The following is a 16,330-nucleotide window of genomic DNA, read 5'->3' as shown; positions in this document are numbered from 1 at the left end:
GGCATCCTCTACTGACGGGATGAGGTCACTATCCTTCCAGGATACCCGGGCCAGGTCGATTAGAAAGGCCTGCTCGCTGAAGTGTTTTAGGGAGCGTTTGACAGTGATGAGGGGTGGTCGTTTGACCGCAGACCCATTACAGACTCAGGCAATGAGGCAGTGATCGCTGAGATCCTGGTTGAAGACAGCAGAGGTGTATTTAGAGGGCAAGTTGGTCAGGATGATATCTATGTGGGTGCCCATGGTTACGGATTTAGGGTTGTACCTGGTAGGTTCCTTGATAATTTGTGTGAGATTGCATCCATCTATCATCTATCTTAGATTGTAGGATGGCCGGGGTGTTAAGCACATCCCAGTTTAGGTCACCTAGCAGTACAAACTCTGAAGATAGATGGGGGGCAATCAATTCACATATGGTGTCCAGGGCACAGCTGGGGGCTGAGGAGGGTCTATAACAAGCGGCAATGGTGAGGGACTTTTTTCTGGAAAGGTGAATTTTTTAATGTATAAGCTTGAATTGTTTGGGCACAGACCTGGATTGCATGACAGAACTCTGCAGGCTATCTCTGCAGTAGATTGCAACTCCGCCCCCTTTGGCAGTTCTATCTGGTCAGAAAATGTTGTAGTTGGGGATGGACATTTCTGAATTTTTGGTGGTCTTCCTAAGCCAGGATTCAGACATGGCTAGGACATCAGGGTTGGAGTGTGCTAAAGCAGTGAATAAAATAAACTTAGGGAGGTTTCTGATGTTAACATGCATGAAACCAAGGCTTTTACAGTTACAGAAGTCAACAAATGAGAGCACCTTGGGATAGGTGTGGTGCTGGGGGCAACAGGGCCTGGGTTAACCTCTACATTACCAGAGGAACAGAGGAGGATTAGGATAAGGGTACAGCTAAAGGCTATAAGAACTGGTCGTATAGTGCTTTGAGGACAGAGAATTAAAGGAGCAGATTTCTGGGCATGGTAGAATAGATTCAGGGCATAATGTACAGACAAGGGTTTGGTAGGATGTGAGTACAGTGGAGGTAAACCTAGGCATTGAGTGACGATGAGCGGTTGCGTCTCTGGAGGCACCAGTTATGCGGAGACCTCACCTGGCTTCTGTGGAGGAGCTATCTAAGGCATTTAAGGCGGGGCTGGGGGCTCTATAGGGAAATAAATCAATAATAATAATAATAACTAACCTAAACAGCAGTAGACAAGGCATATTGACATTAGGGAGAGGCATGAGTAGCCGAGTGATCATAGTGTCCAATGAGCAGCAATAGATGAGTCAGGGCGCTGTTCGGTAGTCGCTACTACGCTAGGTGAGCTGGAGACACGGCGTTCAGAAAGCTAGCGGGCCGTGGCCAGCAGATGGATCTTCGGCAACGTTGCAACGGAAAAGCCTGTTGAAACCACCTCGGACGATTACATCGGCAGGCCAGTCGTGATGGATCGGCAGGGCTCCGTGTCGGCAATAAATGGTCCAGGCCAATTGGCAAAAGAGGTATTGTAGCCCAATAATTAGCTGGTGGACTTCTTCGGCTAGCCTGGAGATGGGCCTAGCTCAAGGCTAACTGGCATTTGCTTTGCGACAGAGACGTTTGCCAGGAGTAGCCTGGTGAGGGCTCTCGGAGTGTGGTGTCAGGACAATAACCTCTCACTGTCACATGAATTGACGCTGGAGAAACAAAGCAGGTACGGGGAGTCAAACATTTAATAAGGAACGGACATGGAACGAGACAGGAACAGCATCAGCACAAGGGTAACAAAGACAAAAACAATGAATGCATCAGCAGGGAACAGAGCAGGGGAATCGACAAATATAGAGGAGGTAATAAACAGGTGATGCGTGAGTCCAGGTGAATCCAATATCGCTGATGCGCTTGACGAGGGAAGGCAGGTGTGCGTAATTGATGATGGCAGGAGTGTGTGAGGCAGGGCAGCCTGGTACCATCGAGTGCCAGGTGAGAAGAGCAGGAGCAGACGTGACAGTACCACCCCCCCCCCCTCTAGCGGCGTCCCACCTGGGCGAACCGGCCGAGACATGGGCACTGGGCAAGCCGGTTGGGGCATGGGAGCCCGACGATCCGGGAGAGGTAAGGACGCCTGTCGATCTCCCTGCAACGAGGGAGCCCAATGATCCGGTGGAGCGTGACATGGGATGGAAACCTGCCGAGCCAACCGAGGCACGGAAACCTCTCGAGCCAGCCAGGGTGTGAAAGCCTGACGGGCTGGCTTAGGCACCCCCGGTTCCATCGGCGGCGGAATCCACCCCGACGTCACCAAAAAAAAAAAAAAACTCCTGGGCCAGCTGGGCGAACAAGACCTGGCGATCCGGGCTGAGGCCCAACGTGGTATGGGCGCCTTCCGAGCCAACCGGGGCAAGGAAACCTCTCGAGCCAGCTAGGGCGTGGACGCCCGACGAGCTGGCTAGGCACCCCCGGTTCCATCGACGGCGATCCAGAGCCGACGTCACCACCAAACGGAACGCCAGTACTCCCCGATGAACCAGGTACGGGGAGTCAAATATTTAATAAGGAACAGACATGGAACGAGACAGGAACAGCGTCAGCACAAGGGTAACAAAGATAAAAAAAACAATTAATGCATCAGCAGGGAACAGAGCAAGGGAACTGACAAATATAGGGGAGGTAATAAACAGGTGATGAGTGAGTCCAGATGAATCCAATATCGCTGATGTGCAGGACGAGGGAAGGCAGGTGTGCGTAATTGATGGCAGGAGTGCGTGATGCAGGGCAGCCTGGCGCCCTCGAGCGCCAGGGGGGAAGAGCAGGAGCAGACGTGACACTCACTCAATGTCAACAAAACAAAAGAGATGATCGTGGACTTCAGGAAACAGCAAAGTGAGCACCACGTTGTGGGGTCTGCACAACACATCACCGGGGGCAAACTACCTACCCTCCAGGACACCTACAACACCCGGTCACAGGAAGGCAAAAAAGATCATCAAGGACAATAACCACCCGAGCCACTGCCTGTTCACCCCGCTTCCATCCAGAAGGCGAGGTCAGTACAGGTGTATCAAAGCTGCGACCGAGAGATTGAAAAACAGCTTCTATCTCAAGGCCATCAGATTGTTAAACAGCCATCCCTAGCACAGAGAGGCGGCTGACTACTTACAGACTTGATATCACTGGCCACTTTAATAAAAGGAACACTAGTCACTTTAATAACGCCACTTTAAGAATGTTACATATCTCGCATTACTCATCTCATATGTATATACTGTATACTGTATCCTGCCCTGCTAGAGCTGCCCCGGTCAACTGTAAATGCTGTTATTGTGAAGTGGAAACCTCTAGGAGCAACAATGGCTCAGCCGCGAAGTGGTAGGCCACACAAGCTCACAGAAAGGGACCGCTGAGTGCTGGTTGCAGCACTCACTAATGAGTTCCAAATAGCCTTTGGAAGCACGGTCAGCACAAGAACTGTTCGTCTGGAGCACACAAGCCTAAGATCACCATGAGCAATGCCAAGTGTTGGCTGCAGTGGTGTAAAGCTCTGGAGCAGGGGAAGCACATTCTCTGGAGTGATGAATCACGCGTGACCATCTGGCAGTCTGACAGACGAATCTGGGTTTGGCGGATGCCAGGAGAAACGCTACCTGCCCCAATGTATAGTACCAACTGTAAAGTTTGATGGAGGAAGAATAACAGTCTGGGGCTGTATTTCATGGTTCGGGCTAGGCCCCTTAGTTCCAGTGAAGGGAAATCTTAATACTACAGCATACAATGACATTCTAGACGATTCTGTGCTTCCAACATCGTGGCAACAGTTTCCTGTTTCAGCATGACAAATCCCCCGTGCACAAAAGTGAGGTCTATACAGAAATGGTATGTTGAGATCTTGTGGAAGAATTTGACTGGCCTGCATATTGGCCATATACCACACCCCCTTGGGCCGTATTGCTTAATTATCCATCTCAACCCTCACCTATTACTCTACAGTACTTCCCAATAGGAGCTGCCATATACCACACCCCCTCGGGCCTTATCGCTGTATTATACATCTCAATCCTCACCTATTACCCTACAGTACTTCCCAATAGGAGCTGCCACCCACCCACTAGTTTCTTCCCATAGTACTTTCTCGCGGCCCGGTCAGGTGACAGGCTTTGGAGCAGCTGGCCAGCCTCGTTGTCGCTCTCCATCATCCTATGCTCGTAACACGCACCGTCGCCAAACGGGAGTGCACGGGAACGGGATAGAGGCTCATACTAACGGATATATCTGAATATTTTCAAGAGATTGGACAGAACTGATTTAGGGTCAACGGCATGGTCGAGCGAACAGCATTTCTGTTGTTATGGGTGGCGAGCATGACGCTGACATCGGAGGTAAGTAAAAGGGAGGAAACTGGAGCCTTCATAAGGTATTACCCCTCACTGTAGCAGCGGAGGATACGGGTGCAAAAGCAGGAGTGGAAATAACGGAATTCAGACCAAGGGTGAATCAAGATTGCATTTGTTTGGATACATTAAAAAAATGTTTGAAATGACGTTGATAGCCTACAATGGTTTTAAGACACCATACGTGTCAACGCCATAGATTTGATTGCGATTAGGCTACATTCCTTTTCCATCTTGTTCCAACCACTATTTTTCTGATCATTGCGTCCTGCGTAGTGGCGAGAAGAAGCTTGTTTTTTCATCTCTGTCAGCCTAATTGTGGAATAGAATATCATAATGCGTAAAGCAAAAAACCTGACTAAACCTATTATTTTTTAGGCCTATTTGGACTACACTTATAGTTGTCAACGACACTGGATTGACAGTTTGGCACTGTAGATTAAAGGGGCTCAGAATTACACAAGCATGTTTGTTCAGTTTTTCTTCTGGTAGACCACTATTTTAGCCTTCCAAATATCTAAACGAAGATGATAGGGCCTTTATTGTGCGATTGCGTTTGTTTCACAGGTGTAGCCTACGTGTATGCAGATCTGGTATTTTACAAGGGTGTGTGAGCATTCTGTAGAATATAGAGTTGATTTTCGTTTAGACCTGATAAACAAACAAGATAATTAGGTTTACCCCCCCCAGATCAATGTCTAATTGAACACACAAAAAAGTTTTGAAAAAAAGATGGTAGGTGGATGATGGTTACCGCAATAGAAGATTAAGCCATAGGGTTTCACAGAAGTGTCCCTTTTTTTACCTGCACATCATTATTTTTCTTCTTTTACCTTTTCCTTACACTCCATTATGTACAGTTAAACTAAACTCATTATCATTTGAATAAAGCAAGATTTTAAATCCCAGCAGCCTTTAAAATAAAGTTCAAGAGCAAACGGTTTTCAATAGTTTGTAATATAGATTAAAAAAAACAAAAAATTCATTGGACTTTAACAAATGACAATCATTTAACACAATGGCATTTTCTCAATTTTTTTTATTGACACAGAGGTCGCAAATTAATCCCACCCAATTAAATTTGAGCATAGCTCGTGAGCCCACCTCTGATACTGTTCACGCCGTATCCAGACCCCACCGGTAACAGAGAAGAGCTTGTTACAGAACAAGCCTTCGGCATCCCCTTCTTTTAGGGTGTTTGTTGTGGTTTTGGAACCTGGAACAAACTTTTTCAGTGGCGCCACAGCTTTCTTCAGTGTCACTGGTTTCTTTCTCCCTTTGCTTTCTGCCTTCTCTCTTAGTTTTTATTGCCTTGTCCTCCAGGAACCTTGTGAAGTGAGGCTGTCAGGACTGTAGCCGACTCAGCCTTTCTTTTCCCAGGCCTTGCCTCCTGTCTCCTTGGCATGGGGGACAACTCCAATATGACCTCTGCTGCTGTTTGTTGTAGAACTGGTACTTATAACAAAAACAAACAAACAAATAAACAACAAGAACTCTTGAGTATTGGTTCAAAAAACGATTATTTCTAATCACTCTATATGCTACTATATATTTCCTAAAATTAGTGCTGATGTTTTTTCTTACCAACATTCGGAGCAAGGTCACTGGAGACATGTGGGTGCTGGGGGTGGAGGTTGTGGTGGCAGTTGATGTTGTGGCAAGATTAGAGGTCATGATTGGGGTGAAGCCAACAGCTCGAGCGAGACTGGTTGCTTGTGGGATATGGATGGAGAATTCTGGGTGTTGCTTAATAAAACCGTAAAACTAGCCTATGCCTGCCAACCGCCTTTCTTTATTGAATGTGTTTTGCATTACCATGCTGGCCTTCTAGGCAGAGTTGCAAAGAAAAAGCCATATCTCAGACTGGCCAATAAAAAGAAAAGATTAAGATGGGCAAAAGAACAGACACTGGACAGAGGAACTCTGCCTAGAAGGCCAGCATCCTGGAGTCGTCTCTTCACTGTTGACGTTGAGACGGGTGTTTTTGCGGATACTATTTAATGAAGCTGCCAGTTGAGGACTTGTGAGGCCTCTGTTTCTCAAACTAGACACTCTAATGTACTTGTCTTCTTGCTCAGTTGTGCACCGGGGCCTCCCACTCCTCTTTCCATTCTGGTTAGAGACAGTTTGAGCTGTTCTGTGAAGGGAGTAGTACACAGCGTTGTACGAGATCTTCAGTTTCTTGGCAATTTCTTGCATGGAATAGCCTTAATTTCTCAGAACAAGAATATACTAACGAGTTTCAGAAGAAAGGTCTTTGTTTCTCACCATTTTGAGCCTGTAAACGAACCCACAAATGCTGATGCTCCAGATACTCAACTAGTCTAAAGAAGGCCAGTTTTATTGCTTCTTTAATCAGAACAACAGTTTTCAGCTGTGCTAACATAATTGCAAAAGGGTTTTCTAATGATCAATTAGCCTTTTTAAAATGATAAACTTGGATTAGCTAACACAACGTGCCATTGGAACACAGGAGTGATGGTTGCTGATAATGGGCCTCTGTACGCCTATGTAGATATTCCATAACACACCTGCCGTTTCCAGCTTGAATAGTAATTTACAACATTAACAATGTCTACACTGTATTTCTGATCAATTTGATGTTATTTTAATGGACAAACAAAATGTGCTTTTCTTTAAAAAACAAGGACATTTCTAAGTGACCCCAAACTTTTGAACGGTAGTGTGTGTATGTATGTGTGTATATCTTAGGAACGGTGGAGAACTGACCAATAATCTAACCGTAACCCCCTATTCTGACCCTAACCCTGCAAACTGAAGGTTAGCTAGCTATGCTAGCAGACATGATCTTATGCTAACTAACTGGCTAGCATTTAGTTCAACTCAGACTTTCTGCTATTGAAGTCGCTAGTTACCTAAGTGGGCTAGCAAGTAAATTACAGATAAAAACAAATAATCAACCCCCAGGGGCCTCTCGCCCAGTTGGAAGGGGGGGGGGGGGGGCATTTTCCCCCCAACATACTAACCTAACATATTACTACTTTACTCAAAAACAATCAACATTTTTCTCTATTAACAAGTGGATGATTTATCTTAAGGCTTCCCTACGTGTGTATATATACAGTACCAGTCAAAAGTTTAGACACACCTACTCATTCAAGGGTTTTTCTTTATTTTTACTATTTTCTACATTGTAGAATAATAGTGAAGACATCAAAACTATGAAATAGCACATATGGAATCATGTAGTAACCAAAAAAGTGTTCAACAAATCAAAATATATTTTATATTTGAGATTCTGGAAAGTAGCCACCCTTTGCCTTGATGACAGCTTTGCACACTCTTGGCATTCTCTCAAACAGCTTCATGAGGTAGTCACCTGGAATGCATTTCAATTAACAGGTGTGCCTTGTTAAAAGTTCATTTGTGGAATGTATTTCCTTCTTAATGCGTTTGAGTAAAGAACTTGGAATGAGTAGGTCTGTCCAAACTTTTGACTGGTTCTGTATATTTTTTAATGCTCATGTTGTCCCTCAGTGTCTCATGCAATGAATGACACATTTTCCAAAGCAATACTAAATAGAATGTTTGAAGGAGAGTAAAAAGGAACCAATAAATAAATAAAAAAAGAGAGAGAATTTAAATATTAGTTATGCCTTGGAGAGCTGTGGTGTCATTTAACAACAATTAACTCAACTCGCTGTATCAGCGTGGAGAGGACCAGAGAGAGGCAGGGGCCACAAGTGACACACGCAGCAGCAGGCAGAGCCGCAGAGAGAGTGCAGACTGCAGAGCAGCGCAACAAGGCTCAGCCGAGCGGACACAAACAGGAAAGTCGCTAAATCATCCAAAAGTTGGTGGCAGCCTTACAAAGTAGCTTAATTTGTCACAATTGCTGGAGGTGTCTGAAATCTTGCTTAATCTAGCATCAAAGTTGCTATATTGACAACACTGGCACAAACTGTTTCGGATGGGAAGCCTGTGGAGGCCTTTATTGACCATACATTAACATGATACAATGTTGCATTTGTCACATAGCGGCCAGCGGAGGCTGGTGGGTTGGTTATGTGGTGAGGAGAACAGAAAAGGATGAAGCTCGACACAAGCAAGATGGTGTCGGTGCTGCAGTGTTAAGATACTTGCACAGCAAATTGAGCAGTGTTACCCAAGGGGCAAGGGTTCCGGTCTGGAAGCCTGCTTTTGACTGCACCGGCAGTATTGCTTCGGTACTGCAGTTTAACTCAATGACGGCCGAGAAAGACAATTCCCATTGATGGCCCCATAGAGAACTCAAATTAGAAAACTCCTAATAAGACACTTTAGTCATCACCTCTGTGCACAAAACATCTGTTAAAATTATTGTCGGGAAGGCATAAATATATATATAATATATTTAAAAAAATATATATCACTCACAAAGATTAACATTTTACGTTCGTGCTCTGCGGTCATGACCACAGCTAGCCAGGGAAGTGCTGGTTGGCTTGTTTAGCTGTCCACTTGCTCTGACCGAGTTTCCGGAGCATATTCGCGCGAAACTGCTGTCTGTCCAGTTCGCACTGAGTGCTAGTGCGCAGGCAGAGTATTCCCAGTAAGAAAGATGGCAGCATCCACGTAATGGCAAATGCAAACGTGAGTAGATTATGTTGAAAACAAAGGTTGGTCATCTTTGATGCAATCTCTAGTTCTTAGTGTATATATCAGGTGGTGTTACTTAGTGTTAATTTTTTTTTTGTGTACAATTTATAGTGTTGATTCAGGAGTCAAATTAACTCTGGTGTAAAAGAACACCAGTGTTGGTGTTAATGTCCAGTCTTTAGTGTGAGAGTGTTTGTTTTAATCTGCGGAGAGTAAAACATTACCATACAGCAAATTCTCCAGTGTTAAAAAACCCCTGAGAGTGTTACATGTAACACTGGTCCAGTGTCAATACAGGTCCACACTTTTCAGTCTTAAATTAACACACTGCTTAGTGTAAAGCCTCCTTTGCATATTTTCCAGTGGGCCTTGCCTTTCATGGGTGGTAACTCTACAATTAACTCGAAAAGGGAAAGGACACTGGCAAAATATATTGGAGGCATCGCTTATTTGGGGTGTGGCTTTCAATTACTTATTTTGGGCCACCTGTGAATGGAAGTGTTGTACCGTGTAAGTAGTCTATGGTTATGTTAATTAAAAGTTTGAGTATGTCTATTGTCAGTGCCGAAGTCTTCATAAATGCTTATGTAAGAGCATATGGCAATAAAGACTTTTTAACATTATTGTAATGTCCTTAACCCAACACTGAATAACAAGAGAGTAAGACTTCTTGGTGTAATGGTTAAAAATACTATGAGGTTTTATGTCATAACACCATTGGTGCAAACTATATACACTTCCTAGTGTTAAAATAATGTTTTATTGCATAACACTGAAAGTTTTAATTCTCTAACACTGACAAAGTGTAACAGCGTAGCACTAAACACAGTGTTACATTTAACACTGTCAGTGTTGATTTAACACTCAATAATTTTCTGTGTGGTGGTTCGACACCACTCAGGTGTTGTTTGTAGCAGTGCATGATTCGATTTTCAAGAGTTATGGCATTTACATAAGTATTCAGACCCTCAGTACTTTGTTGAAGCACATTTGGCAGCGATTACAGTCTTGAGTCTTCTTGGGTATTACGCTTCAAGCTTGGCACACCTGTATTTGGGGAGTTTCTCCCATTCTTCTCTGCAGATCCTCAAGCTCTGACAGGTTGAATGAGGAGCGTTGCTGCACAGCTATTCTCAGGTCTCTCCAGAGATGTTCGATCGGGTTCAAGTCCGGGCTCTGGCTGGGCCGCTTAAGGACATTCAGAGACTTGTCCCAAAGCCACTACTGCTTTGTCTTGGCTGTGTGCTTAGGGTCGTTGTCCTGTTGGAAGGTGAACCTTTGCCCCAGTCTGAGGTCCTGAGCGCTCTGGAGCAGGTTTTCATCAAGGATCTCTCTGTACTTTGCTCCGTTCATCTTTGCCTCAATCCTGACGAGTCTCCCAGTCCCTGCCGCTGAAAAACATCCCCACAGCATGATGCTGCCACTCCCGTGCTTCACTGTAGGGATGGTGCCAGGTTTCCAGACGGTACGCTTGGCATACAGGCCAAAGAGTTCAATCTTGGTATCATCAGACCAGAGAATCTTGTTTCTCATGGTCTGAGAGTCTTACGGTGCCTTTTGGAAAACTCCAAGCGGGCTGACATGTTCCTTTTACTGAGGAGGGGCTTCCGTCTGGCCACTAAAGGCCTGATTGGTGGAGTGCTGAAGAGATGGTTGTCCTTCTGGGAGGTTCTCCCATTTCCACAGAGGAACTCTGTAGCTCTGTCAGAGTGACTATCGGGTTCTTGGTTACCTCCCTGACCAAGGCCCTTCTCCCCCAATTGCTCAGTTTGGTCAGGTGGCCAGCTCTCGGAAGAGTCTTGGTGGTTCCAAATTTCTTCCATTTAAGAATGATGGAGGCCACTGTGTTCTTGGGGACCTTCAATGCTGCAGAAATGTTATGTTACCCTTCCCCAGATTTGTGCCTGGACACAATCTTGTCTCGGCGCTCTATGGATAATTTCTTTGACCTCATTACTTGGTTTTTGCTCTGACATGCACTGTCAACTGGGGGACCTTATCTAGACAGGTGTGTGCCTTTTCAATTCATGTCCAGTCAATTGAATTTACCACAGGTGGACTCCAATCAAGTTGTAGAAACATCTCAAGGATGATCAATGGAAACAGGATTTACCTGAGCTCAATTTCGAGTCTCATAGCAAAGGGTCTGAATACTTATGTATTGTAAATAAGGTATTTCTCTTTTTTAATTTTTAATACATTTACAAACATGTCTAAAAACCTGTCTTCACTTTGTCATTATGGGGAATTGTGTGTAGGTGAAGGCACTATATATCATAGTGATTCAGGACTAACATTAAAACAGAATAATATGCCCCACCAACATTGGACAACTATACAGAAAACCCCAAAATTGCTGAAATCTGTAATTAAATAGCAGTGCAGATGGCAGAGATGTGTTATAGGTAATGAATGTTTAGGGGAATGCTACAGACTTTGTGGCGCAGGAGAAAGTTCAAAATACCAGGTTGTGAGTTCAAATCCCAAGTCTGGTCATAATTGAATTGTGCATTTTAAAACGTGATCACATGTGAAGTGTTCGACAAACATGTTTTCGCATATGAAAAATCACGTGAAGTGTTCCAAAAACAATGTTTTTCACATGTGAAATGTTTATTATAGTTCAGCTGTAGAAATACATTAAGTTGTTTCCACTATTTTCACCTCAATTTAGTAGCTGGTAACTGTTTAACAGTTTGTCATAAGCTCATCTAAAGTATCCTACAAGTTTAAATGGAATTGCAAGTGAGTCATGCTAAGATAATTTGTATGATGGGCCAAAAAGTGCATTGCCTCACTTTAGATGCTTAAACAAATGAAAGAGTTTAAAAACCATATTAATAAATTGCTTTTTATAAATAATGTTTTGTTGTTAAATTTAACTGGCTAAAATGCTGTTATCCAGGTCATTTCCTTAGTCGGTGACGTCAGAGGTCAACATGTGGGATAGACGTGTTTCCCACTATTAATTACGAGTTGGAGGGCTGTTCAAGTGGATTTTTTCTATTTATGTATTATATGTCCCACTTGGTTACTAACACTGCATTAGGTACAATCATTACTGCACTTTGAAATGTAGGTGGGGGCAATATGCTGGTGGGGTCTCATTTGGGGCATGGTTTAAAATATGTTGTATTTGTTCCAACCGTCAGTGGAAATGTTGTACCAGTTGAAGTGGTTTTATTGTTATGTTGATGAGGGTTGAGCATCTCTATGGACATTGTCAGTTCAGTAATCCTTGTAAGTACTTGTAATGGTCAAGAGCTGCACATTTTCAAGTATCTTAATGGCAGCTTGTTCACAGGAACTTTTTAGCCAGCCGCATACCACCTTGCATCCCACTGCTCGCTTGTCGCTAAGCTGGGTTGGTCCTGGTTGATCCCTGGATGGGGGACCAGATGCTGCTGCAAGTGGTGTTGGAGGGCCAGTAGGTGGCACTATTTCTTTTGGTCTAAAAATATATCCCAGGCCTCCCGGGTGGCGCAGTGGTCTAGGGCACTGCATCGCAGCGCTAGCTGTGCCACCAGAGACTCTGGGTTTGCGCCCAGGCTCTGTCGCAGCCGGCCGCGACCGGGAGGTCCGTGGGGCGACGCACAATTGGCCTAGCATCGTCCGGGTTAGGGAGGGTTTTGCCGGTAGGGATGTCCTTGTCTCATCGCGCACCAGCGACTCCCGTGGCGGGCCGGGCGCAGTGCACGCTAACCAAGGTCGCCAGGTGCACGGTGTTTCCTCCGACACATTGGTGCAGCTGGCTTCCGGGTTGGATGCGCGCTGTGTTAAGAAGCAGTGCGGCTTGGTTGGGTTGTGTTTCGGAGGACGCAAGGCTTTCGACCTTCGTCTCTCCCGAGCCCGTACGGGAGTTGTAGCGATGAGACAAGATAGTAACTACTAACAATTGGATACCATGAAATTGGGGAGAAAAGGGGGTAATAATAAAAAAAAATATATATAATAAAAATATATCCCAACGCTCCTGGGCAGTGATTGGGGACATTGCCCTGTGTAGGTTGGATGGGATGTTTACCATCATGGCCACCTAATCATCCCCAGCGTCCAATTGGCTCATTCATCCCCCCTCCTCTCCCCTGTAGCTATTCCCCAGGTCATTGCTGTAAATGACCTGGGGTCTGATGAAACAAACATATAACTGTTTGGCCATAATGACCATTGTTATGTTTGGAGGAAAAAGGGGGAGGCTTGCAAGCCGAAGAACACCATCCAACCGTGAAGCACGGGGGTGGCAGCATCATGTTGTGGGGGTGCTTTGCTGCAGGAGGGACTGGTGCACTTCACAAAATAGATGGCATCCTTGCTGAGCAGCCTTTCAGGTTATGTTGATATAGAACTCGTTTTACTGTGAATATAGATACTTTTGTACCTGTTTCCTCCAGCATCTTCACAAGGTCCTTTGCTGTTGTTCTGGGATTGATTTGCACTTTTCGCACCAAAGTACGTTAATCTCCTGAGCGGTATGACGGCTGCGTGGTCCCATGGTCTTTATACTTGTATACTATGTGGTACCTTCAGCCGTTTGGAAATTGCTCCCAAGGATGAACCAGACTTGTGGAGGTCTACAATTATTTTTCCGAGGTCTTGGCTGATTTCTTTAGATTTTCCCATGATGTCAAGCAAAGAGGCACTGAGTTTGAAGGTAGGCCTTGAAATACATCCACAGGTACACCTCCAATTGACTCAAATTATGTAAATTAGCCTATCAGAAGCTTCTAAAGCCATGATATCATTCTGATTCCCATGTGATATAGACTTTTGAGTGACTAGAATGTCACCAAAAATAAATAATACATTTCTCTCATGGCTAACTACCAAGAAGTTTAAAAATACAGACTAAGTGGGTGGGGAACATGAGCTTGCCTTGGCTCTTTGAAACGCCTGTGTCAAGCAACTTGGATGCAGTGTTGCAGTAAAATCATCTCAAGCTAATTTGGAGATACTCAAACAACATAAAAATTGCATCAATGAGTGGCCGCCTGAGTGGCGCAGCAGTCTAAGGCACAGCATCGCATTGCTATAGAGGCTTCACTACAGATCCAGGTTTGATCCTGCCCTGTGTTGCAGCCGGCCGCAACCGGGAGACCCATGAGGCGGTGTACAATTGGCCCAGCATCGTCCGGGTTAGGGGAGGGTTTTGCTGGCCGGGATGTCCTTGTCCCATTGGACTCTAGCAATTCCTGTGGCGGGCAGGGTGCATGCATGCTGACCCAGTTGGAAGGTGTTTCCTCTGACACATTGGCGTGGCTTCCGTCCGGGTTAAGTGAGCAGTGTGTCAAGAAGCAGTGTGGCTTGGCAGGGTTGTGTTTCGGAGGGTGCATTGCTCTCGAACTGCACCTCTCCTGAGTGGGAACAGGAGTTGCAGTGGTGGGACAAGACTGTGACTACCAATTTGGGAGAAAAAGGGGTACAAAATTTGTTGTAATTTTTTTTACATTGCATCAATGATGTCAATGTTTTATACATCTCCCATTTGGCATGTCTCTTGCTATGCAGTTCACAGTTGACCTGACAACTGTCAGAGTTTTGTATGACCCTTACCCGCCTTTTGTTCCATGCTGGCCTAAGACCCAGCTAGCCAGTAACTAGCTAATACCAGACACATATGAAGACCTAGCTAGCCAGTAACTAGCTAACATCAGACACAGATGAAGACCTAGCTAGCCAGTAACTACACCAGACACAGATGAAAGGGGAAACATTTAAGTATCTTTGCCATAGTTGAATAAGGTACAATTTTTATTATATTTGCTGACACCCTAGAGTCAGATTTTGGCACCAGTAGAGTAGCTAACTAGCTATATAAACCACACCCTTCTCCAAATTCCTTCTCTGATGTTGGTTTCAAAACAGTACTTATTTAAATTAGGTAAGACAATATCATGTTACGATTAGTGTATTAAAATGAAAGTTAGGGTGATGCCTCTTTATTCCCTTAATAATCCCACCTCCTGAGTCCAAGTGTTTGACACGAGAGGGGACCAGTAGCTTTATAATGAAACTTTATCAATGTAGATCAATATCAAACAATTTCATGAAAAACAATCTTTAAAGTTTATGAACAGAGAACATTAACTGGGATGACATTCCCTTTTATGGGAGACCAAAAAGAGCTATAGCTGAAACCACACCTCAAATAAGCCACGCCTTTTACAGTATGTGTAAGTGATGTGCATGTTGTCAACAGAAGTCAGTGAAGGCATTTTATAGAAATCACACCTTCAAGTTGTTGTATATAGGTACTTAATTTTTACTGCAACTAGCAGAAATGTATTCTTGACAATCTCCAGTATGTCTACAGTCCTGGTGCACAGCAGGAACTTCAGGTAGCTAGCATCCAATAGTTTGTGAGTTAAAATCCCAAGTGAGGTTGAGTCCTAAGTAATCCGCACACTGTCCATTAACACCTAAATGTATCTGTAAAAATACAATATCTAGTTGTAGATTTACCATATTTGCACTGAAACTAGACAAAAACCAAGGGACCATGACACAAAGCTCTACAAATGTCCTTGGGGACATCCCTAGAACAAACTGGGAATTAGACAAAACCTGTAGTGGACCATGACTGTTAAAAGTGAATGAATGTCAATTGTGCCTTTCAAAGTAAAATGTTCTAAATTACATTTGACACCTTAGTTTTCACATTTGCAGTGTCATTGTATCACATGTTGAAATTTAGCGTCAGAATGTTGTCACATTTATTTCACTTGAGATTGTGTTTTCACATGTTGTCAGGTGTAGTTTGATGTTATAACATATTTAAATTGTGTCCCCATGTTTTCACATTAATTTCAGATGAGATCATGTTCTGACGTGCTCACATGTTGTCATGTGTAGTTTGATGTTGTCACATGTTATCAAATTAAATCACATGAGATCAAATGTGTTCACGTGAAATTCATGTTTATTTTTCATAAGGGTTCTCTGACACCTCGGGTCAACTTGTCTCCAGAGTGACAGGTCAACTTCTCGCTCTAGTGGTGTGTAGGGTTGGCTTCAGGGTGAAAAGTGCTGGTGGGAGGCTGGGAGGGAGTATGATACTGAACACTGACACAGAGTAGTAACATGCTTCATTGCTGCGGAACACACTGGATGTCTCAGCTGCTGGGATTACGGCAGAGAAGAGGAGGTCAAAGAGAAGTGGTTCTTACTCTCTGCTATAGTGCAGCCTCTCCTGCGGATGTCACCTTCCCTGAGACAATGGGACCTGAAGTCAACTGTCACCTAGCTAGCTAGTAAATGTTAGTTGGTACCATAGTGCCAGTCAGCCAGTGGCAGGTATCATATAACATCTAGGCAAGGTTGGAACAAGGCAAGCTACATAAACACAAGCATCCTCTTTCCTAAGCATAACAGACACTC

General features: G+C 44.4%; 1 protein-coding gene across 1 annotated transcript in view; it reads left to right on the top strand.

Moving 5' to 3' along the window:
* Nucleotides 1-4,083: 4,083 nt before the first annotated feature.
* Nucleotides 4,084-16,330, top strand: part of LOC139538685 (amyloid-beta A4 protein-like) — a 32,672-nt gene continuing 20,425 nt past the window's right edge. Inside the window, exon 1 of the mRNA XM_071341033.1 lies at nt 4,084-4,345. Within this exon, the coding sequence (XP_071197134.1) occupies nt 4,286-4,345 (60 nt within the window). The 5' untranslated portion in view covers nt 4,084-4,285. The remainder of the gene's footprint in view (nt 4,346-16,330) is intronic.

Source organism: Salvelinus alpinus, chromosome 14 (assembly GCF_045679555.1).
Source record: "Salvelinus alpinus chromosome 14, SLU_Salpinus.1, whole genome shotgun sequence".
NCBI classification, from domain to species: Eukaryota; Metazoa; Chordata; class Actinopteri; order Salmoniformes; family Salmonidae; genus Salvelinus; species Salvelinus alpinus.
This window is presented reverse-complemented; position numbering and strand designations above follow the sequence as displayed.